This window comes from Phodopus roborovskii, unplaced genomic scaffold (genome assembly GCF_943737965.1).
Source record: "Phodopus roborovskii unplaced genomic scaffold, PHOROB, whole genome shotgun sequence".
Taxonomy (NCBI): Eukaryota; Metazoa; Chordata; class Mammalia; order Rodentia; family Cricetidae; genus Phodopus; species Phodopus roborovskii.
The window spans coordinates 32,223,044-32,247,876 of NW_026126447.1; the positions used below are offsets into that span (position 1 = coordinate 32,223,044).

Genomic DNA, 24,833 nt, shown 5'->3' on the forward strand with positions numbered 1-24,833 from the left:
ATAAGATACTAGATCTTATTACTCCCATCTAGCTGTGTTCTGCACTGACAGGACCAACTTTTCCCTATTCCACCCAACCTGACCCCTGTCCTTTGGTAACCACAATTCTACCTTTTACTCTTATAGACTCAACTCATTTAGCCTCCAGTCACGAGCAAAAACATGCCATGTGCCTGGTTATGTGATCTTATGTCCTTCACTTCAATCCAAATCCATGTTGCCACAAATGACAGAATTTCATTGTTTTTCACTCCAAATACTATGAATATATGTATGAATCCATGTATCATAATCTATGGATTCATATATATACATATGTGTGTGTATTCATATATATATATACATATATCATTATGCATTCATCAGTCAACCTTGGTTGATTTGGCATTTTGGCTATTATACAGTGTTATGATGAACATGGAGTGTGGATATTTGACATACACATTTCCTTTTCTCTGGATGTATATATCCAGTTGTGGAATTTTTGAATTCCTGTGGTAGTTCTAGATTTAGATTTCAGTAATCTATTGGTATATACAAAATGCACTAATTTACATGTCTATCAATAGTATATCAGAGTTCTCATTTCTCTACCTTCTTAGTGGAGGTTTTTTTGTTTTGTTTTTTGTTTTTTTGTTTTTTACCATTCATCGTACTCATCCTGACTGGAGTAAGGTCCGATCTCACTGTAGCATTGCATTTCTCTGACGATTAGTGGTATTATTTTCTTCTCATGTACTTGTTAGTCATTTGGAAAACACCTATGCATACCATTTGACCAGTTTTAGATCAGATTATTTGGCCCCTCTCCCCTGTGAAGTTGTTCAGCTATTACTCTGCTAATCAATCCTTGACATATTTCCTCCCTTTCTGTGACTGTCTTTTCACTTTCTAGCTGATTGTCACTTTCGATCTGACTATGCCCCAGAAATATCCTGGTTTTCACACCAGCCCAGGGTCTCTGCAGTGATCATAAGGCTATCAGAGACTGACAGACTGTCGCAAGTGTCCTCAGCACCTGGTCCGGGCCATGACAGTCATTTCAAAAGCACTTGTTGAGTTACTTTTCCTGGGACAAAGGGGAATCGCTCTCCAGATGAGAAGGAACATCATTCTCTTGTCGAGTCACTAGCTTGGGTACTGCTGAGGACACTGACTCCAACTAGCACAGTAGTTTCCTACAAGGGTATGGGCTCCATCATCCTCATCCGCATCATCTCAGTGCTTTGAAGCACTCTGCTGTCACTGAGGGAGGGCGAGGTGGAAGTGCTGGATGTTTGGCTGCAACGTCTGTCCCAGGTGACAAGTGAACCAGGGAGCCATACTCCCTGGCCTAAGACTCTGAGCAAAGGCACCTGCTTGCTGACACTCTACAAGTTGCCAGTGTCTCAGTCAGGTTAACCTGGTAAAGGTCCATAATCAAGCCTCCTCTGACTTGACCTTTGAAATCCCAGCCACCGCCTTCCCCCGGAAATGTTCCATCTTGATAAACATGGGATTGCTTTTCCTTTTTCTAAATTTCAGTAAATTTTGCACATAATAAAGTTAACCATTTTGAAGTGAGCAGTTTCAGACAATGTTGTGTGACTTTGACATCTCTAGGTAAGAGATTCCCCAGTCCCCCGGGGCCCTGGCAACTACCAATCTATTTTCTGTCCCTGTAGAACCGCCTATGCCCAATGGTCCCTATATACCTTATAATATGGACTCTATGACAGTATAGCAGGTTTCATTTACATTGGTAAATGCTAGTCCACCCTAGGTATGTATGGCAGTTTGTCTGTCCACACTGAGATAGTTCCATCCTTTGGCTGCTGTGAATGGCATGGACAGGCTTTACATATTCTCAGTCTCTTAGGTTATGCTCTAGAGTTAGCAAGGTACCTCTGTATTTATTTTCTCCTCACTAAGGGAAGCTGCATTTTAACTGGTCGTGTTTCCCCCAAAAGCAACTTTTAGAATGAAATTCATCAGCCAGAATCCATCCGGCAAGCTCCTGTTAGATGCACCCCTGTCCTTGCCCCTATATTATGATGAAGAAGAAATCATTTGCAGTTTGAAGTGAGTTTCCAGGATGGGCAGTCTAGGTCAGGCTGCTGCATGCCTGTTGCTGGGTCTTGATAGGGTGAGCACTGTACAGATGGCCATAATATGAAATCAGGACTCACAGGGATGGTTTGATCAAGGTACTAGGGGAAAGTGGGAGATGCCTAACTTTCCCAGGAGAGTTCTGAGGAAGTGGCTGGGTGAAAATGATGAGAAGGGCGAAAAGATGAAAAAGAGCATCTTAGGCCTTGAAGAAGATCCACACCGCCAAAGCAGACCAGCTCACTGTGGCTTAGGACCTGTAAGAGTGAAGTTTGCACCACATGAGCAGCTGGCAGAGCAGGAGGGAGACAGGCAGTCTAGCTAGCACTGAATGGCACCATCTGTATCTCACAGCAGCTTGCCTTCCTTTGCTTTGAGGCATCCTGGAGAGGAAGTCCACCCACTGCCCTCATCCTTTGTGCATCTTCCATGCCCTTCCAACCTCACACTGGAGAATGGCGGGTTCTTGCTCTGCTGGATCCCACACAGGCCGTTGTGGCCAAAGTTAGTGACCCAGCATCTGAAGGTCCTTTGAGAGTCACAGGACACCCATCACCCAGTATCCAGTCAGTCAGCATTCCAGGTGGCAGCAGTAGGTCCCTGATAGATTTTCCCAATGTCCTCTGCTTCCTGATGGACCATGTCATGACTCTATTGTAAGGATTCAAGCATTATGCTGGCCTGCCCTGTCACCTGGCAGAATGCAATCAGGCAGTACTCTGGTCAGCCCAGGTGCAAAGGACCCCTTTAAAAGAAAGACCTCTGCAAACTTACACTCTCTTTCTGCTTTCTCTTTTCCCTCTCTCTTTCTCTTTCCTGCTGTTCCCCTGGGGCAGACAGGACTTTTCCTGCCTCCTTCTTCTCTTCTGTCTTTTCTCTGTGTCTCTTTACGTCTTTTCTCTTTCCTTCCCCCTGTCGTGGATAAATAAGAATATGGGAAAACAAATAGGCTGATGGATGCTTATTTAGGGAGAAATCACTTGAGAGACAGATGACCGCCAGCAGGTTCCTGTCCCAAGGATGCCCCTGGACCAGGAAGCAAGAGAGGGCCTGCTGGAGTCCCTGACCCTAGATCTAGTTCCCCCAAGTCACATCTGCACCTGTCCCCACCCCCAATGGGCGTGGTCAGTGCCAGAGGCGCGGGTGGGGTGAATATCTCACTACATCCCCCTCCCTCCCCTTCGTAATAAAACTTCTCACTTAAGCTCTGTCTGCCTGGCATGTTTGTCCCTCTGCCTCAGTCACCCTTGCCTGCCACGGGATCTGCCAAGGTCTCCTATGCAAGGTCCCCCACCTGCTTTATCATAACATCTGTGACAGCATCCTGACTGTAGAACCTTGGTGCTGCTACTCACACTGTAAAGGGAAGGCACACAGTTCAGAAAAGCATGCAACTGACGCCGCATCGCTACCCTCATCATGCTTCCCCACTTTTCCAAAATGGGAGCATCCACACCTCTACACTCTTCATCAGCCTGTTGTCTACTAAATGACTTGGTATCTATTTTATAAGAGTATGAAATCATCAGTGCCTCGTCTGACCTCACGGGCAGGAGGTAGGGCTGAGCACTCATCTTTTCAAAGGTTCTGGAATAAGTGTTTTTTGTTTTGTTTTGTTGTTTGTTTGTTTTGTTTTGTTTTTGAGACAGGGTTTCTCTGTGGAGGTACTTTTTTAAAAACCCTGTTTTATTGTTAGTGTGTGCCCGGTTATGCGTGCCACCACATTCCTGTTGTTAGATGACGACTTTGTAAGACCAACTTTCTTCTTCTACCTTCATAGCTGGTCAGGGAGGTTCTAAGGGTAAAGCTCAGATGGCCCAACTGTGGGTAGCAAGTGCCTTTCCCTGCTGAGCCATCATCCCCAGTGCTTCTGAAGTGTCCTATACAGCCAAGGCTGAAAAGTTGCCCAGAGACATTACACACTCATTTGGTTCTATTAAGAGGGATCTAACCAATAAGAAGCCTGAGCCATGTGCCAAGCAGTTTGTAATTAATATAAACCTCTGTGTGTTTATTTGGGACTAAACTGCTGTGGGACTGGGAGGAACAGAAACTTCCATCTACAGGTTCTTTGGGTTGGGACTTTTAAAAACCCCTTCCCTCCGAGACTGGTCAAAATCTCAGAAGTTTTGGGCATAATAAACCAATCCAGGACACCCACAACTGTGAGCAGTTGATAAGACATGGGCAGCCAAGGAGCTGTGTCTCGCTTGAGTTTGAAAAGGAAGAGCAAGTCAGTCTTTTTAACTGTCTTGAACTAGGAAGGTGGTAAAAAGTTTAGCCTAAGCCTCACTCATAAACTACGGGAACTCCCAGTGGGTTAAGGATTTATATCTGGGGGTATTTCCAAGATTTTGTCCTCCCAAGCGATATAAATGGAGGCTTTGAGAGTTTAACATAGGGAGGGAAACGTTCTCCCCATGATACTCTAAACATCCAGGCCACACTAATGTGGAAGGGTAGAAAGTAAGGCTTAACAGGGGTGGTGGGGGAAGGGGTGGACCCCTGGTCTCTGCACTTAGGTTTCCAGAAACCATCTTGAGGTCACCCAGAGCCGCCTTTTTCCCCATAGGTTTATGGTATTAGTTACCCAATAAAAAGTGAGGTTAATTTTACAACTCAGGTAAGTCATAAGCCAAAAAGGCTTCACTATTGCTGTAGGATTTATGAAAGTAAACACGTGGGATACATGAAGGACTGTGCAGCTGTGGACTCTCGGGGTCTTCCTCTCAGGTAGACATGCTTGTTTATGGTGAATTTGGAGCTTAGGTTTTCAAGGCTTTGCAACAAAACTATTTCAGGATGAAGCCAAAGAGGCTTCATGCATCTTCATCTTCAAACCATGTCATTTAGAGAATTAATGGAGGAAGCTGCATCCCATGGCTTTTCACTCATTTGGCAGTCTCCTAGTAGTATGAAACCAGTGGGTGGGGAAGTCCAGCACTAGTATAGCTCTGCTCGCAACCACAATGTGTGTGTGTGTGTGTGTGTTTGTGTGCATGTGCACGCGTGCTCGCACACTTCATAAATGTTTCCTTTTTGAATGGTATCCTCTGGAATCACTCTAAACGCATCAGTGACAATAATGTACCATCTCAAGGGACTTCTATAGCAGCCAGGCATGGTAGTACACACCTGTAGCTCCCAGTCACTTGAGAGACTGAGGCAGAACTATTACAAGTTCAAAGTCAGGCATGGCAACAGAGTAAGAGTGGTCTCAAAAACAAAATAAACCTGTCTGGAGACATAGGTCCATGGTAATTACTCACCTAGCATGTATGAGGCTAGTTCTGTCTCCAGCACTCTAAATTAACACACAAATGAGCTTTTATATTACTTGATGGACTCACGTGGCTTAGACCTGTAGGGCAGTGATTATTACTTCTATTTTAAAGGCAAGGATGGTATGCTGCACAGGTCTGAGTCAGCGTGTCTAAAGAACACAGGAAGTGTTTTGGTTCCCTGTCTTCTACCTTAGAAGAAGCCACAGAAGGCAAATGGCTGTAGGGTTATAGACGGTATTGACCACAGCCAGAGAAGAGTTGGTGTCAAGATGAACTCACAGGCAGTCTTCAGTGTGGTCTAGATCTGTTGTTCAACCCTCTGGTTCGACCCTCTGTATGTACCCCCACTGAGGACTTCTGTGATCCTGGTCTCCTGTCTCGTCACTTTTAACACTGTAGCATTCTTGTCATTGTCTGGTGTCCCCTAAAATGCTTGTAGTTGCTTTTTTTTTTTAAGGATTGTAGAGGTAAGACACATTTTCATTGGTGATTTAGTGGATAATCTCAAATCCTTTGATCTGCAAATTGCTCTGGCCTCTCTTCCAGGTAGACAGCAAGCATGGGTCTTTTTCAGGGAGGAGCCATGAGACTCAGCTGCCCCTCTTCCTCCCAGCTGCACCAGCTCCTACCCTGGCGATCTCCTAATTGACATGTCAGTTGGCATGAATCTTGTGGCTAATGCATCCACGCCTTTGTAGCAAATGGAGCAGAAATAATCTGCACTTAGAAAACAAAAAACTGTGGAGCATGTGCCCAGATTTTTAGCTTGCTTCCTCTTCCCTCTCAGGACTACATCATCTTCCAGCCCACCACCAGCTGCAAAAATAAAAGTTCTTTCCCATATTTAAGGATGATTTTGCGCTTCAGGATGATTTTCTGGGGGTGTAGGAAACTTGACCAATGTGACCAACAGATGTTTTAAAGGATGTTTTGAAAGCTGAATTAAAAAAAAAAAAAAAAATCTGTTAAGTGCAGTCTTCATTATATGGCGCCCAACTGCGCCCCCTCGTGACCATTTGGGGCACTGTGCAACCAGAATGGATGGTGTGCCTAGGTAGTTCTGTGCTAAGAATCACTGCTTTGTTTTTAGAGACGAGTATGAAGAAGACGGATTCTGTCAGCCATACAGAGGCATTGCGTGTGCACGATTTATTGGCAACCGCACTGTGTATATGGAGTCTTTGCATATGCAGGGGGAAATAGAAAATCAGATCACAGGTAGGTAACATCAAAGAAGTGATACTTACATAACTATTTTTCTCGCCAGAAGTTTTTCTGGGCTTCTTTCCTGACAGAAGATTAGGCTAAGCATAGGGGTTGGGGGTGGGACCATAAAGAGCCATGAGATGTGATCTCTGTGCTCTGGAATTTACATTAAAATAATTTATTAGAGGTTAGACTTGGAGGAAAAGGAAGCTTCGAGAAGTCTCACATTCGTGCAAACACTCAATAAATATTACTGAGTGCTTTCAGTGTGCTGGGACCAGACGGGACACTGGGGATACGCGAGTGTGAACGCGCCAGGTAGGGCTGTGCCCTCATGGAGTCTGTGTTTGGAATCAGTTCGATGTAGACTAAGAAGCAATGAGCTCGGACTAGAACATTCACCAAAGAGCTGCTGTTCCAGAGCCTTCAAGAAACTGCTGCTCTCCATGAACACCACAGTGAAACACTTCCTAATATGTGGGGGAGGGAGGGAGGCTTCGGGCCACCAGGCACCGTTTTGCACCTAGTTATGATGGTCACAGCTGTCTTGCTGTCTCTCGTCCCTTTCGGGAGTGCAGTGACCTTGTCCTTTGCGGTGTATTAAAATGACCTCCATGAAATTCTCACAAAAGCTGCCAAATTTAGCAAGTGCAGACATGGGTACCCAGTTATATCTGAGCTTCAGATGAATGGCAAATTGATTTTCGTATAGCTGTATCCTACAAGCTCCCCTGAAGGGCGTGTGTAATTGCTATCTTAAACATGAGGATTTAAGGAAGATATGGATAAATCCATGACAACGGACAGAGAGCCAGAAACTCTGAACAACTTGACAGAGCTAAGAAGCAGCTGAGGGGAACTGTTGAACAGGGAACAAGGACAGGAAAAGTGAAGTTGCCTCTTGTTGAAGTCCTCGGGGTTTTGAGGACAAGAACAGACATAGTCCCAACAGGGAGGAGACGCAAAACTCGGTGTTTCCACTCACAGCGAGAGCATTTGGACATACTTTAAAATAAAAAAAAAAATACACATTTAATAAATGCCCTTCTGCTATAAATATTTGGTAATCAGTGTATAATTGTCCTCTTTTGGATACGCTCAGTGAGTACTGGCCTGCTGGAAAGTATTATAGTTTCATTTTGCCTTTGAAAAATAAAAAGGTCGTTTCTTTTTGTTTGACCCAATGTTTGCCAGACTCGTTTGGCCTCTGTAACCCTTGCTCCTCAGAAGCCATTTATATGCTATCAGCTTAATGTCCCCAGGAACAAACTTGGGGAAAGACTGCGAACAGCCTGGTGAGCAGTCTTCAGGGCTGGTGCCCTTTTGGCACAGATGACCTGTATGTGAGGTTAGGCTAACAGACCCCTGAGGTCCTGTGATGCATTCTGGGACAATTGAATTGTGGCCTTCCGGTACATTGCCTCATTTTCCGAAGATGGGATAGAAAGTATTCCAGCCACAATGAAATGAAGCAAGTGATCCAAAGCCACCCAGCAGGCCCTGCCATCTGGCAACAAGTCCCCTGCTCAGCTCAAGCCCTGCCTGAAACAAGCTCTGGGCTGGGGCTCTCAGAGGTCTTAGAACCTCACAAAATTAACAGAAAAGATGGGGTGAAGCACAAAGTCCTATTGCTTTGTGGGGGGAGAAAAGGAAAATATATTGTGCTTTAACCCAATTAATTCTTTTTTATTAGGAAATGGTACACATGTAATTTAATCCTGTTTTTCTAACTTTGTAGTCAAAATGATTTTCTCAAGCCAGTGAAAGTGAGATGCTTAGACATCTGAAATGAATCTCCCCGCCTTGGCCTTGTGGGCTTCAGCTCAGCGGATTCCCTGCAGTATGTTTCTCCCTGGTATCTGTTGACTGGATCACAGCAGAGATAAACCCTGGCCCCTGGGAGTTAATAGCTCTGTTTGCTTTTCAGCTGCCTTCACCATGATTGGCACCTCCAGCCATTTATCTGATAAATGTTCTCAGTTCGCCATCCCTTCCCTGTGCCACTACGCCTTCCCATACTGTGACGAAACCTCATCAGTCCCAAAGCCCCGTGACTTGTGCCGTGATGAATGTGAAGTCCTGGAAAATGTCCTGTGTCAGACAGAGTACATTTTTGCCAGATCAAATCCCATGATTTTGATGAGGCTGAAGTTACCAAACTGTGAGGATCTTCCCCAGCCAGAGAGCCCGGAAGCTGCAAACTGCATACGGATTGGCATCCCCATGGCGGATCCTATAAACAAAAGTAAGCGGTGGCTCCAATGCCGACTCACAGTAACTATTCATACTGGGACTGTGCCCACTGATCACTAACCTTCTGGTGAACTGAATATCATGCCTGAGAATTCTGTGTTAGGTCAGATAGAATTAATTGTCTTGGAAAAGTTTCAGGAAGACAACTGAAAAATACAGGATCTAGTTTCTCAATAACTTAAACACAGAATTACCATATGACCCAGCAATTCAACTCCTCCTTAGTACATAATTGAAAGAATTAGAAACCTGTCTTCACACAGAAACTCGCATAAGTATTTCACAGTACAGGCTGGAGAGATTATCAGCAGGTAAGAGCACTTACTGCTCTTGCAGAGGACCTGGGTTCAGTTCCCAGCACCCACGTGGCAGCTTATAACTATCTCTAAGTCCAGTTCCAGGACCCAATGCCCTCTCTGGCTCCATCAGCACTGGGCATGAATGTAGTGCACACATACACATGCAGGAAAACACACATACACATTAACTAAAAAGCAATGTATTGTATAAGAATGTTCATGATAGAATCATTCACAAAAGAGGCTGGAGGTGTAGCTCAGTTGGTAGAGTGCTTGGTAAGCATTCACAAAGCCCTGGGCTCATTCCCAGCATCACATAAACTGAATGATGGATGTCTGCAATCCCAACACTCAAGAGATGGGGCCATGAGGATCAGAAGTTCAAAACCATCCTTCTCTACACTGTGAGTTTGTGAGTTCAGGTCCAGCCTGAGATACTAGAGACCCTGCCTCAAAATATCTTTATTATAAAACAAATGCACACATTGAAATATCATCCATAAAAAGGAATGAAGTATAACTAGGTGAAACTTGAGAGTATAGAGCAAAGCATAAGAAACTGCTACATGATCCCCGTTACAGGAAATGTCCAAAATGGTCAGATCCACTGAGACCTGAAGTGGATTCGAGGTTCTGAGGCTGCGGTCGAGAGATGGGCTGCCTGATGGGTGTGGGAATGGTTGGCGTGTTGTAAAAGGTAGCAGGACAGCCTTACAGTTGGGAGCGTATCAAGTGTGTTCACGTTCATGTTCATGTTGTGTGTCCTGTACCACACTTGGTGAATACATGTGAAGGTGCATTCCCTTCTCCAGCTCTCTCACCGCTCAGATGGTACGCTGTCCCTTTGCCCATTCCCCTTTCATCTAAATTAATTTTCTTCGGTAGTTAATGTCATTTTGCGGCATTGGATACTGTATGTGGATGGCCTGAAGGAATATATATGAGCGTGCTTTCCCATGGGCAGTGCATTCCATCAGCGCAACTGTACTTAAAACACCAACTGTACCACCCCTAGTCCTCTAGCTGAGCAATTCTGTGAATTCCCCCTGGGTTCTTTAATCTCACAGAATCTAAGACCTAGTCCTCTAGCAGAGCCATTCTGGCAGTTACTAAAACTGCCAGTCGGATGAAAGAAAATGGTTACCTTGAATCTTCCTTGAGCCACTTACTTGTGAACCATAAGAAATCCCTCCTGTGCCCAGGTCCCCACCCCCACCGACTCCCAGACTACCATTTCTTTGGTATCCCCACTAAAAACTCTGCGGAGGCTCATTTTATTCCTGAAGCATAAGCTTTAAATCCTCCCAGGAATGTGAGTACAAGGCAGGCCCCAGTCCAAGCCCAGCAAGCAGGGAGAATGGCCCACCCGTCTCCAACTGGCAGGGAAACCTGGGGCAGCATGGTCCTTAGCCTGCCCTTCCCCACGCCCAAACTGCTGCCAAGAAGGACAAGTCCCCTCGGTTTCTTACTGCACTCTGGGCTTTTCTTTCATGTTTTTCAGATCACAAGTGCTACAATAGCACAGGTGTAGACTACCGGGGAACCGTCAGTGTGACCAAGTCAGGACGCCAGTGCCAGCCATGGAACTCTCAGTATCCTCACACACACAGCTTCACGGCCCTGCGATTTCCAGAGCTCAATGGAGGCCACTCCTACTGTCGCAACCCTGGCAACCAGAAGGAAGCGCCCTGGTGCTTTACCTTGGATGAAAACTTTAAGTCTGACCTGTGTGACATCCCAGCATGCGGTAAATAAAAGTCATTGGCTCTAATGTATTCAGCCGCCTTTCAAATACCCTGGTCCTGGTGTAGAAGGCCTAGGAGAGTGAATGTGATCAATCGTGCTCCCTTGATCACAAATCATCTCATCATACAGAAGCCTGGCTGTCTCTACAGGCACCGGTGCTGCTCTGTTCCCAAGGAGTCCCTGTAGTCTTTGCCTTGTGGTGACAGCTTTCCAGAGGCACAGGTTAGATAGCCAATCACAGTCATTCCTGTAGAAAAGGGTATTCTCCCAGGATGTCCCAGGACACAGGAACCTTCTTGGCACATAGGTGTATTGGAAGCAGCAAGAAAATTATTCCATCTCACACAAATCACCCGTGAAACAGGTTGAAACTGCAGTCATTGCTCAGTCGCCCAGGGCAGTCTGCTACACTGTGATGGTTGTCTTACCACTAATGGTACAGAAGGGCAGGGATGTCTGGAGGAAAAACGGAGTTGCCTTCAGTTCCTTCACTTCTACTGAATTATAGAGTGTGACAGAGGGTGAAAATGTTGGTGAGTTTGGAGCTACTTTGGAGCTGATTCAGCTTCATGGTCACCCCCAGGTGGACTGGGCTTCCCAGTGAGTGGGTGAGCTAGGATGTCACTGCTGAGAAAGTCACAGCTACAGAGCAGGACCACACAAAACAAGTACTCACAGAAAACAGATAACATTGACAGTGATAAGGAGCCGGGTGTCAGAATGGATGACCGTCCAAGTCATTCACGGCATTAGTTAAAAACCTACTAAGTGCCTATCAGGGAAGGAAGAGAGGCAGGGCCCTGAGAGTGGCCTAGCACTTCCCAAAAGATCAAGGAGGGGGTCCCAAAGCAAGGAGGAGGAATAGATGAGATCCCAAAGGTAACAGACCCAGGAGGCTGGTGAGCTGGTGGCTTCATGGGATGAAGCCTGATGCTGTGTACATGGGCATGCATTAGTGTTCCGAGCAGAAGGCTGGCATCTCAACATGTTGAAACAGGGCAACTTTATCAGGAAGAGAGATGGAGGAGGCGATGGCCTGTGGGTAGGTTCAGGGTGTATATGAAAATTAGCGATAATAGGGTCACTGGTGGGTCAGATGTAGAATACAAGAGAAAACTCCAGGGTGACTCCGGGAGCTTTTGGCTTTGGTAGCTTTTTGCATAAAGGAAGAAATTCACAGAAAACAGAATTTTGATGGGACCTAGACCAAATACTACTAATAAGAAATACATTATTTGTTCCATCTGGATGGACAATGCCTTATCCTTTAGGTGAATTCTTTGTTTTTAAGATGGGATCCTGCTATGTAATCCAGGCTGGCTTTGAGATCGTGAAACCCACCTACCCCATCTTCTAAGAGCTGATAGTTTCTAAGCATGCACAACCAACCTGACTTTCTCTAACTGATGTCTGTTCTTGAGTTTCCAGCTAATGCTGTTCAAAAGTAGGAAAGTCACTTGCCCCCAAACTGGAAAATTTATTTATGATCCTATTCAAGGACTCAAATATTATTATGTTACTATGACACCTCAGATTGCTTTTATCTGTAGAATACCTACTGCATACCCTCAGGATACTTGCCGGTCCAAGACTTTATCCCCATTTAAAGCTCATAACCATGATATGAAAGAGTGGTTTTGGTATGTGCCAATGAGTTCAGAAGGATCAAAGGACTTAACCTATATCACACAGCCAGACACTGTTAGGGCCAGACCTGAAACCCTCATCTCCAGCTTGCAGCTCTGACTAAATTCAAAAGTTGTGGTCTACTGAAAGACACTCCTCTGTCACTAATCTAAGTGTCTTATGACAAATACAATTTAAAAAATGCAAGAACCACAGTAGGTTCGATCTCGATCTCTGGGCTCCACTTAGCTGGTTCTAGACTTCGCTGAATGTGGTGTCTCATTATTTCATAGTATTGGAGTTAGTCATTGACACTGGAAGGGCACAGCATATTTCTTTCTTGATATCAGCTTGCAGACAACTTAGCCACAGTTTTGGGGACTGGTTAATTCTCATCACATGCACAGTAAATTTAGATGAGCATTAAATGTAGATGCGAGGCAGTTTTTGCCACTAAGGATTTTTTTTTATTGTTGTTTAAAGTTTTTCAAGCCACATATACACCCATTAAAGGAACAAGCAATTGTTGACAGTTGACCAATAAACAACTGCTGAGAGGAAGTGGCTCCCTAGGGTGGAAGTCAGAAAAAGCCAGCAAATATCAAGACCTTTCCTAAGCCCTTGAGTGTCATACGCAACCCTACTTTGGAACTGCTATAGTGCCCCCAAAATGTTTTTTTTTCCATCATCACAAAAAAAAATCCATAAAAGATAAAGGAGAATTCTCCAACACTAGTCCTTCTGTCTCCTTTCCTTCCCCAATGATCCGCATCGAACCCAGGACCTCAGACATGCTACACAAGCACTCTGAAGCTGACCTATCCTACAGCATTCAGTTGCATCTTACCCTCCAAGGAAGTAAGGCTCTGAACAGCGAAGGTCCCAGCCCACCAAGTCTCCCTCATCTAGGACCATTGCTCTTTGTTATACAACCAGTGTTTCTCAACCATGGGCAAATTTGCCACCCACAAAACACTTGGTAAAGTCTGCAGGTATTTTGGTTATCATTATGGTCACAGGTGCAAGATATTACTGGCATGTACTAGATGGATGCCAGGGGTGCTATTAGGTGCCCTAAGATACCCAAAGTGGCCTCATAAAGAATGGTCTTAACAATGCCAGTGCAAGAATAAGGAAACTTTCTCTATACTACATAATTGTAGACGATAGGATAACAATATTAAATAGTAATATATTAGCCATTTATTGTCATTAGAACAAGCCAAAAACCTTAAGAGTCTTCATACATAATTTCATGAATAAGTAATTCTATAACCTCTGAGTAGGGAGGCTTTGTTTTTCATACATTAGAAAACTGAGATTCACAAATGTTAAATACCTTGTCCAGGGTCACATATCTAAAACAAAGTAGACTCATGTGTTAACCTACAGTCAGCCTTTTCAGCTCTGTGGTGTATATCTGTGGGTATATTTGGAGATGGATGGATGGATGGATAGATAGATAGATAGATAGATAGATAGATAGATAGATAGATATAGATATAGATAGATATAGACAGACAGACAGAGACAGCTATTAACTTCTAAGCTGATAAGGTATCTCAGAAGATAGATGCTCTGGCAACAAGGTACCTGGGATTCACACAGTGGAAAGACTCCTGCAAGTTGTTCTCTGACCTCCACGTGCATGCATGGTATGTGTGTCTACATGCACACACATATACACAAATAAGTATAAAAAATACTGTAATAACTTCATCCCACAATGAGCTGTATGGTATGGGGCAGATTGGAAATGAGTAATTTTCCTTCTCCATCTGAAGCAGGATAGAATTTCAAGGGCATGTTCTTGCATTCTCTAGTTTGGTCAAAGCTAAGGAAATTTCAAAATTATCATGGGATTTCTCATTTTCCAACCAACAATTTTTGTTTTAGTTTCAACTAAGTAAGGCTAAAAGAAACAGGGTAAGTTTTAAGTTGAAAATACCAGCATTTGTTATACTTTCTAAAATACTAACCCTCAAAGTTTCCTGACGACTGTTTTCTCTGTGAATTTTCACCCTAGAATAGAATATAAAATTAAGTTCGGCCTAATGCTGCTCCTTAGGTTTCTGGGATTTGTCTGGGCAGGACGGAATACATGTGCCTAGAGAATTCCTAGAGGTAGGCTTTCTTCTTTGTTTAAGGACAGAAAACACTATGAGCAAGGCCTCAGCTCTCATTCTCCCCATTTGTTGTTCATGTCTCAGGTGCTTCTGATGTTAGAAAGACTGTTGTCACTCACTGGAACCAGCCTGTGGTGAGCTTTCTGCGCCTCAGACTGTAAATGAACTAAATAGGCCACACCCTACAGAAACATACAATCTAGTATGGACATCAAATTAGAAGGGCAGAACCAGCCCTATTAGCTGGTTCCCATCACCGTGTCTACCATCTTGGCAAGCTAATGATATGTGCTTGGCACCATCAATGATGGCGGCAACCAGTTGAATCTCTTGCTAGATCCGTACATCAGCAGAACTCGTTGGTGCTCAATAAAATACGTTGTATTGAGTAATGTCATTCTCACTGTAACCACAAGATAAGGGGTCACTTCCATTCTAATGATGGAAGCAAAGGGATATTTGTTTCCCTGCTGCAAAAACAAAAGCCGGTCACTGGACTCTCCTGCCCTCCCAAGAACAAACTGAGGCTTCGTTTGCAGGAATGATTGTTCTCTCACCATTTTCCTTTGCTCCTTCATCGTCCTGATCCCTGAGCTTTGGGATACTGTCCATTGATCTCCTTATTCAAACTCCAGGGATGTGGAAAGGAGCCTGTAGATATAAAAGGGCCCTGACACGGACCTTTGTCCTTTTCCACCTCGTCCCGTCTCTGTTTCCCTGGTGTGTCAGGTGGTCAAAATTGACTGTTCTCTGTAGATCCTGTGTGTGTCTCATCTCTAGCCCTGGCCACCTTTCATGCCACCAGCTTTGGATGAGATGGAAACTAGTCAGAAACTATACTGAAAAGAAAACATTTTGCCAGTGTTCTCTGCAACTGCCACCTGGACACAGGTTTCACAGTGTCACTGTTGTCCTTGAGGCTGCTTCTCTGCTCAACTCTGGGGTAGATCTGTGGGGCTTCTGACGTCTGAGAGCAACCCTAGGAAAGGTCCAGCCTTTCCCTTTCACTAAAGGTTGCCTGACTTCTTTGTCCATGCTCCACTGGTTGGGTCTTTGTAGGCCCAAGCTGGTAGGAGCTTGCTGTTTGGGGAAGAGGTGTATGGGGAAGCAGAAGCCTGCTTGTGTTACTGTTTCCATGTGCATACCTCAACCCTTTATGTTACTGCATCAATCCTGCTGGGCATTATCTATTTCTCCTTATGTATAAAGGCCTCTCCTCTACCAAACAACCTCAGCTCCTAAGTGGCAGTACAACTTTCACCAGCCCCGCTGTGCGAAAAGTAGTGAGCCACATGGCTCCATTTAGAGTGGTTATAGCTGGCCCGTGGCTTTTGTTTTTCCTTTTGGCACCTTAGCTTGCAACAATTTGCCAAAGAACACATTGTTGGATTCTGTACCTGAATAGCCTTGACTTGTCCCATCACTTCCCAAACACCCTCTTGGGTTCTGCTTTGTCACAGACCATTTTCTGCAGTATGGTAGTTTACCACTCTGGGCAGGGCAGATGTTTTCCAGATTGCAAACACTGCAGTTTTTAACTCACTCTGTCAGCAGCCGTCTCCCGTATTTCATAGAAGACCTGTTGCGAGGCAATTTGTCATTCAGTCATTTCTTTAAACCAAAATTGAACATTACAGCGAGCCGGATGGTGGCAAGGGATGGAGACGAATCTTTTGTAGTCTAGAAGAGCTATTTTTTTGTGCATCAGATTTCTAAAATTTACTTTAGTTTCTAGTCTTTATGTTTTTTCAACAAAGACATGAACATTAGTGAACCAAAATGTATTGCTCAGCCATGTTATATTTTTAGTCAAAAAAAAAAAAAAAAATGTGCTTACAAGGTGGGTTTTGTTGTTGGTAGTGGTGATGGTGGCTTAGTTTAAAGTTAGGGTTTTGTTTATTTTGGGGTTTTTTGGGGGGGTTGTTTTGTTTTGTTTTGTCTCTTGGTTTTTGGGTTTTTTTTTTCTTTTTTGTTTTCTTTTGTTTGGTTTGGTTTGGTTGTTTTAAATGTGGGACCATTTATGAATTTACATGTCATCCTTGTGCAGGAATGATGCTAATCTTCTCTGTATCGTCCCAATTTTAGTATATGGGCTGCTGGCTTTATTGCTTAATTATGAGTAAATCTGGGCATGTATGTGGCTCTGCAGATGTAAGTGCAAGTATCCATGGAGTCTAGGAGAGGGCATCAGATTCCATGAAGCTGGAGTTAAAGAAGATTGTAAGGTATTCCACACAGGTGCTTGGAACTGAACTCAGGTCCTCTGCAAGAACAGTATATGCTCTTAACCACTGAGCTATCTCTCCACGCCCTGTTGGTTTTTAACCATGCCCATGAAATGCTACCTTGTTGAGCCACTATGTAACTGCTCTTGAAATAAACTTTGGAAAATTCATCACTCTTCAGGCCCCATGCTAATATGAACTGCTTATTGGTTCTCTTTGATGACAGAATTCTGATATTCCACAATGATGGTTGCTAATGACTTGGTAGCAGTCATTCATGCTTCTGGCAGGAAGCAAACATCACAGACACAGAATAGGAGAGTTTGGATAATTGTTTAAATGGATGTGTTATCAAGGACATGGAGCCAGGGAAGGAAGAATTTAGTTTTCCACATGTTTTCCCTGCATCCACCCATTGCTGTTGCCTCCAACCCACTGTGGAAGCCAGAGATCAGGGGCCTCCATTGATAGTGCCCACAGAAGTCAGCCCCTGCATGAAACTGGATGGAAAAAGACTAGGAGTGGATCTGGTGGTCTGAGGACACTCAGGGTGGAGTCAAGAATTTTGTAGGGTCTTAAATAAGTTACATTGACTCAAATTTATAAAATCAGTGAACTTGGAAGGGCCAATGAGACTCACAGCCTCTGTGCAAAAACACTTCCAGGAACCTTCAGGGATGGAGCACTTGTTCTGCTCCGAAGAGGGCAGGTTCCTAGCACTCCCGGAGCTGCCTCTGTAACACAGAAACCAAACCTGATGAGCTGAGGGAGGGTACAGTGCAAAGTTGGAGTGCTTGGCAAGCATGCCCAGGCCCTGGTCCCGCCCCCATTACTACAGATTTGAAATGTCTATCACATCCTAATTTGGCTTTCTCTTTGGATCCTCCTTTCCTTATTTATCCTCTGCCTTTGGATGGTTCTTTAGAGGAGAACACATCATTTTGTAACCAGGGCAGGCAGAAGTAGTCCATGATATGCTTGACTATTTCCCAAGACTGGCAATCGAAGCTGCTATGTGACTGATTTGAAGGCTATAGTGTCCTTAGGGCATTTTCATCAAGCTCTGTGTGCTCTGCATGAACCTTGAACTTGCCAATGAAATGTATTACTGTCCTTCATAGAGACATACTGTCCTTCAAACTACCTGTTTGAACTTTGTAAATCATGTTTTTTTTTTCTTATTTTACATATCGATCCCCAGGTCCCTCTCCCTCCCATCCTCTCATACACCTCCCCAACCCCTCCCCCGTCCCATTTCCCATCCATTCCCCAGGGAGGATGAGGCATTCCAGGAGGAATCATCAAAATCTGTCAAGTCATTTGGGGTAGCCTAGACCCTCCCTCCTGTCTCCAGGCTAAGGGAGTATCCCTCCATAAGGAATGTGCTCCTGAAGTCCTTTAGTGCACCAGGGATACAGTGTAGCCCTCTACAATTTCATTTTGATTTGCTGTTTAACAGTATTAGGCAAATTATAAATCCACTCAATTCTGCTACCACCATATCATCCACAAGGATGTCATACACCAGACAAGATACTTGGTCTAATATTTTGCCAAAGTTTGAATGTATTGAATGTGCCACTCTCAAATAGGTCTACTAAAAGTGAAAGAGATTTTAACTTTTAAAACCTAGCAAATGTTTCCACTTAAAGATTTAGCCCAGGAAGACAGTGAGCAAAGGAGTCAAAGGCACTGTACTCCAAAGGTTTACAAATGGCTAACAAACACATGACAAGATGCTCAGTGTCCCTTCTCATTAAAGAATACAAATCCAAATGCCACTGAGTCACCACTTTGTGTCAATTAAGATGGCTGCTAGGCCCCTCTTTCCCTCAAATCAATAACAAGTATGAGTGGAAATGTGGGAAAATTGAAGTTTTTGAGCAGCATTGATGATACTGTCAAATGGGCAGCTGCCATATTAAAAAAAAAAAAACTCTCAAAAAAGTAAAAGTAGAACCCACATATAATTCACCAATCTCATTTTTAGGTTTTTATCTAAAAGAATGGAGACAGGATCTTGAAGAGAGTTTTAAACACTCGTGCTCACTACAGCAATCCAAATAGCTGTGAACGAATAGTGTTTGACGAGTTTTATGTCAACTTGACACAAATCAGAGTCATAGTCATTTGGGAGGAGGAAGCCTCAATTGAAAATATAGATAGGCCTGTAGAGCGTTTCTCCTGCTTGATGGTTAATGATGGATGTGGGAGGGACCAGCTCACTGTGGGTGGTGCCATCCTTAAGCTAGTGGTCCAAGATGCTGTAAGAAAGCAGTCTGAGCAAGTCATGAGCAAGCCAGTAAGCAGCATTCTCCCACGGCCTCTGCATCGGTTCCTACTCTGACTTCCCTGGATGATGGTCTATAGGTTGTAAGTGAAATAAGCCCTTTCCTCCCAAGTTGCTTTTGGACCTGATGTTTTATCGAAGTAATAGAAACCCCAACCAAGACAGACTAAGGAAACATACATACCATAGAATATTGCTCAGTTTTAAAAAGAAGAAAATGCTATCATATAGTACAATGTGATAAACTGTGAGGACTTTATCCAGAGATAAGACAGCCACAAAAATAAATACTGTGAGATTCCACTTTTATGAGACTCCAAAACAGTCACATTTGTCCAAATGGAAGGTAGAATGGTAATTTCCAGGGTGGGGTTAGAATGAGGAATAGGAATGGATAGAGGTTTCAATTTTGCAAGATGAAAAAGCTATCTATGCCATTTGCCTGATAATACATACATTTAGAGTCATTAAGCTATGCTTAAACATATAAACATTTACATGCTTAAATATGGTCAGTTTCATTCTATGTATTTTTAAAACTGAAAATCTTTTCCTTATTAAGAAAGATTGTCCCATTTTTTTTCCTTTTACAGAGGAAGAGAATGAAGCCCCGAATTTAGCTTTAATAAAAGTGTACAGATTCCTATTGCTGAGATTTTTGCCATATTGCTCACAAATAGGCTATGTTCCCTTAGTGTAACTAAGGCACTCACTGTACAGTAATCAATTTCATCATTGGGGCTATTTTACTTTTAAGCACAGGGTTTATCTGAGAATAACAGTGTGTTCTGGGTGTTTCTAGCCTCAAGTCGGGGGCTTAAATGCTGGGCATATCTGCCAACTGAAGACCTAATTATGGTTCTTTCTCCCTTGGCTTCCAGGCCATCAGCATGGTACAGATCCACTTATTCTATAGTTTTTAGATACATAGTTCCTATTTTCTATGTTTTTTTTTAAGCATCTCTTTCAGATGTCTTATGACTTGTTTCATTTCCTTTGAACTCTACAGTTCTGTAAAATGTTTCCCTACCTTTGTTGTTTAAAATCAGCACATTATGTTTTAACTCAAGAATAATATTTCAGGTGATAAGTTCACTTTACTAAAGCCCCTCTTAAGAAATCATGTTTTCCTTGCTTTAAACCCCAGGGTAAGAAAGAATATTTTTTCTATTATATTTAATCACTAATCAAAGTATTGAACAGCATTGTAAAGATAAAATAGGAATGCCAGGTGTGTGATACCAAGCTGTTGATTTTTAGAAGGAAATATGTCAAGTAATCTTTACTACAAAAATCCCAAGTACTCAACATGACATAACTAACAAGTGCATTTAACTTTTAAAGTTACCCAAAGCATTAAATGTCTTTACCATTCTAATTTCTAGCCAGTTTCTCAGCAATGCATTCGAAGTTTCTAATTCTATTCAAGTGAATAGTAAGGACAATGGTGCTTGCTCCAGCATAATGCATATGCCCGTGCCAAGTATAATCCCCATAGATAGGAGTCCTCATTGAAAAGGGATCTTGGAATCCAAAATGATGAAAAGCATCCCGTCCAATACTGTGGGCAACTATCTGTGACTTAATTTAGGAAGCATAGCAGTATTGGTGGCAGATGACACTGCTCCTGCCCAGCTCTGGAAAATAATTCATCCCTTCTCAGCTTCAAGGTCTCTGCACGTAAACTGAGATAATGCAAGTGCTAGGTTAAAATGAGGAGTGAGAATGCTTAAACCCTAATGGCTATAGAGGGGCAGGTGCGGCGGGTAAAGGCACTTGCCGTCAAGCCTGAGGACCTGAGTTTGATTCCCAGGACCCACATGGGAAAGGAAAAGAACCAACTTTCTCACATTTCCTGACTCTGCAGGCATGCTATGGCACAAATACACACCCCTGCCCCACCCACACACACCACTTTTTTTTTTAATTTAATTTAATGACCAGATAGTGGCTAGTTTTATAATGTCTCATAAAAGTGCTCATTGTTCTATGGAGCACCTTTCTTTAAGGCTTCTTGTTGTTGTTATTGCTAGCTGCTGCTGCTGCTGCTGCTATGCCAGAAACTGGATCCCCTTCTACCCAGGAGCTGATGGTGGCATGAGCGAGGAATAGCCTTGAAGTCCTGGGATACCCTGAGCTTGTCTTCTGACTCTCCCAACATGACCATCTATTGTCCCTTGGGACTGTTGCACTTGGCAAGAGGACCCTCCTCCTGCTGTTCTCCCATCATCCTCTGTGTGAGCAGAGGAGCCAAGTCTGGGTGTGTTAAAAGGATTTAGCCTCTTGAAGTTTATTCTCCTACAGACCCACAGGAGCATTTTTCCCACACCGCCCATTTACAATAAAAGGCCTTCCTTCCATGCATAATCTGATAGGGAATGAATGTAGAATAGATTCCTTTGTTGGCAGACAGGTGAGACCCTACTTTCTCTTGTTGCTAAAACTTGGGGCTGGAAAAAAATAACTAGCGTTATATTAGTAGTAAATTAGCCTCATTCCTTTTGTAGTCGTTATGCTCATAATGACTAAACTGAAAAATCCAAGAATAACAGCAAGGCTGGCCCGCTCATACTGAGAAATTCTATAATGTTAATAATATAGCATCCAACAACCGAATAGCAATTTTCAATTATCCAGGGTTCTTTCATGAACCTGATCCCATTTGAGTTCACATGAACCAAATAAGATTGGGAGACTAGCTATTATTATTCCTGTTGAATACAGGAAAAGCTAGAGATCAGAGAGGGTGATTCTTGCCTAAGGTTATTTGGACTTTCCAGCTCCAAATGTTTATCCCAGCATCCCCTTCTTAGGGAAAACTCTTGAGTTGCAACAGATACTAGAAAAGGTACTTTCCATATTACTGTGTTTATAGCAGCTCTATAAAATACATTGTTTTTCGTTTTATATATGAGTTTTTTCGGCACTGCTAAACACTGGCTCAAACTTGACCTTGATGATAATAGCATCGGCAGTATTCACAAGAGTCTGACTTTAAAACGTACCTTTCCTTTACTCTGCAAAATGTCTCTCACCTGTGTACACAGTGTGTGTGCACAAGTACTCACATTAGACCCTGTGGTGTGCTTTCTTCCACTTGCCTGAATCTTTTCTATCTATCCCTAGACATTGCAAACACAGTCACTACTAGAGGAATTGTAGTGTTCATGTGAGCTCCAGCAGTTCCCAGGTTTGCTATTTACACATCATAGTGGAAAGTGGGGAGCCAAGAACTTCAGCGCTACCCCTCTACCTTGCAGGTTCCCCGAATAGCTTGCACCATAATAAGACAGGTGCCTAAGATCAAGCATTCAACCCTTGGTAGCACAGGGTCTCAGCTAGAGCTGGGGACATGGAGCAAAACTGATTGGAAGACACCCAGCCTCTGACTTGCCAGCTGCATGTCCTCAGGCTAGCAAGTGGCTTAGCTACCCTGTCCTTCAGATTCCTCATTATAAAAATAGGGGTACGCATGTTGCTTTTCCCCTGGAGTTGATTGTCACCATAAAATGAGTTCATTTTGAAAAGTACCCAGTTCATAGTAATAGTGATAGCAAGCATGACTTTGTACCAGTAGAAAAATAAAGAGGAAAAATGCTATTCTTTTATTGAGCTCAATAAACAAATGTAAAACCCTTCCCCAAGCCCATAGGAGAGTTAACACACAAAGAATGTTCTCAGCATCCAGTTTTGGGGGGCTCCTTCTTAAGCTTATATGCTGAATGTGTTTGAGAAGAAGGCAAAATATGGTTGGGTACAGTGATATCTAAAGGAAAGCATCTCAAAGGTGGGGAAGTGAAGACTTACACGTACTGGGGGACCTCCTTATTCAAAGGGCTCTTGGGGTTGCATTGTCATTCCATTTATACTTGTGCATCAACAACATATTGTAATAACACCTTCTCCAATATCCTTATAAGACTGTGAGATTCTTAAAAGCATAAGGTATGCAGTAATTCATTCTATACTCCCAGTTCCTAGAACAGATCTTGGTGCACAGTGGCTCACATTTGCCGACCCACTAAAGGAGTGGAATGAGAGCCGAATGGAAGCATGTTGATTCTTCTGTAGAGTAAATAAGCATCTCTGAATTTGGTGTCACTCAGAATGTCCACACTTTGGATTTTGTCAAAGAAAGACAGCTGATCTTGGTGGTCAGAACATGCCATTTTCATAACCCCTCTAATTACCATCCTATAATTCATGTGTTTATTTTAGATAATTCATTGATGATGACATATGCCCAATGCTTTTGGCTTTACTGGTCAGGCTCAAATTAATAACAAGAAAAGCAAAACTCATATCCTTCTATGTATATTATATTCTTTGCCAAGAGATGGTAAAATGGATGTATAAAATTTCAAACTATACTTCAAAGTGTTAGCACTCACAATTATTGGGTTCATCTGAAACCATTCAAGACAAATTCTGGGGTTTCAAAAAGTGTCAAGTTCTACAGTGCTTCTGTGTTGGAGGGGCTTGTAGACACCCTCCAGAACATTTACTTCCCTTCTAAATGAGAGAAAGTGGGCCCAGATTGCTGGATGATTTGCTTGAGTTGTACAGCTTGCCAGACACTGAACTCAGCCAGCCTACAGGCCTAGAGTCTCAAGGCAGTGCCTTCTGAAACCAAGACTAAGATTCTACAGTCATGTTGATCCTGGAAAGTACAGGGCTGGCCTGCATGCCCCTAACACCCTAGGCTGAGGCATCTTGGAACTCAGGAGCCCCATGCCATGGCCATTGACCTGGGCTGACAGCCAGTGGAGAAGAGCCCTGTGGTCTGTGTGAAGGCTTCATGTACACAGTATGTTCACATGTCATTTAACTTTTAAGGTGTAAGAGAAATGTTGCTGGAAAGGAGCTATGTCATAGGTTCCCTCACACATTCTAAACCTTCACAATGTCCCTCTGTGATTTTCAAACATTTGAACTTTAAACTTTTAAACTTCAATAAACTATGTTGAGGGTTTGATAGAAACAAATTGTAATGGGTATTAGAGTCTTCTTCTTTTTTTTTTTTCCTTACTGTGAATTTGTGTGTACAGAATAAATCGTTTAAACTCTACCATGTAATATTAGACATTTTTGTTTTAACAAGTTTAACTCTTGCCCTTTTGTCTGCACCCAGATTCCAAAGATTCCAAAGAGAAGAATAAAATGGAAATCTTGTACATTCTGGTGCCGAGTGTGGCCATTCCACTGGCCATCGCCTTCCTTTTCTTCTTCATCTGCGTGTGCCGCAATAACCAGAAGTCATCATCACCGCCAGTCCAGAGGCAACCAAAGCCCGTCAGAGGACAAAATGTAGAGATGTCCATGCTGAATGCATACAAACCCAAGGTAAGATGAATGGCGTGATTCAGGGAACAGCAAACCACTGCAACCCCCACCCCGTCCACTCAACATGGAGGAGACACAGGCAGAGACTAACCCTGTAACTCTGCCTTGGCCAGGGGCAGCTCGAGCTTCCTCTCAGCAGCGTATCTGTCCCCATGTGTGGCAAGCCAGACCACAGCCTTTCATTGGAACAGTCGGGCCAGAAGGGATCTCTGCCAGTCCCACGGGGTTCAGAGTATGACCTGGTTTTCAAATTCAAAGAAGGGAATTCCATGCCCTTTTTACCAAAGTGAGAGGAAAGAGATCTAACATTGTTTACAAACTTGCCTGCTTTATGGCACATGATGTAA

At 43.4% G+C, this 24,833-nt stretch overlaps 1 protein-coding gene and 1 pseudogene across 1 annotated transcript in view; one reads left to right on the plus strand and one right to left on the minus strand.

The window, feature by feature from the left end:
• Positions 1-24,833, plus strand: part of Ror1 (receptor tyrosine kinase like orphan receptor 1) — a 350,790-nt gene that overhangs the window by 311,674 nt on the left and 14,283 nt on the right. The window contains exons 5-8 of the mRNA XM_051188230.1: positions 6,463-6,590; positions 8,506-8,823; positions 10,632-10,877; positions 24,275-24,486. Coding sequence (XP_051044187.1) covers positions 6,463-6,590; positions 8,506-8,823; positions 10,632-10,877; positions 24,275-24,486 — 904 coding nt within the window. The remainder of the gene's footprint in view (positions 1-6,462; positions 6,591-8,505; positions 8,824-10,631; positions 10,878-24,274; positions 24,487-24,833) is intronic.
• Positions 16,631-16,729, minus strand: LOC127225007 (uncharacterized; annotated as a pseudogene).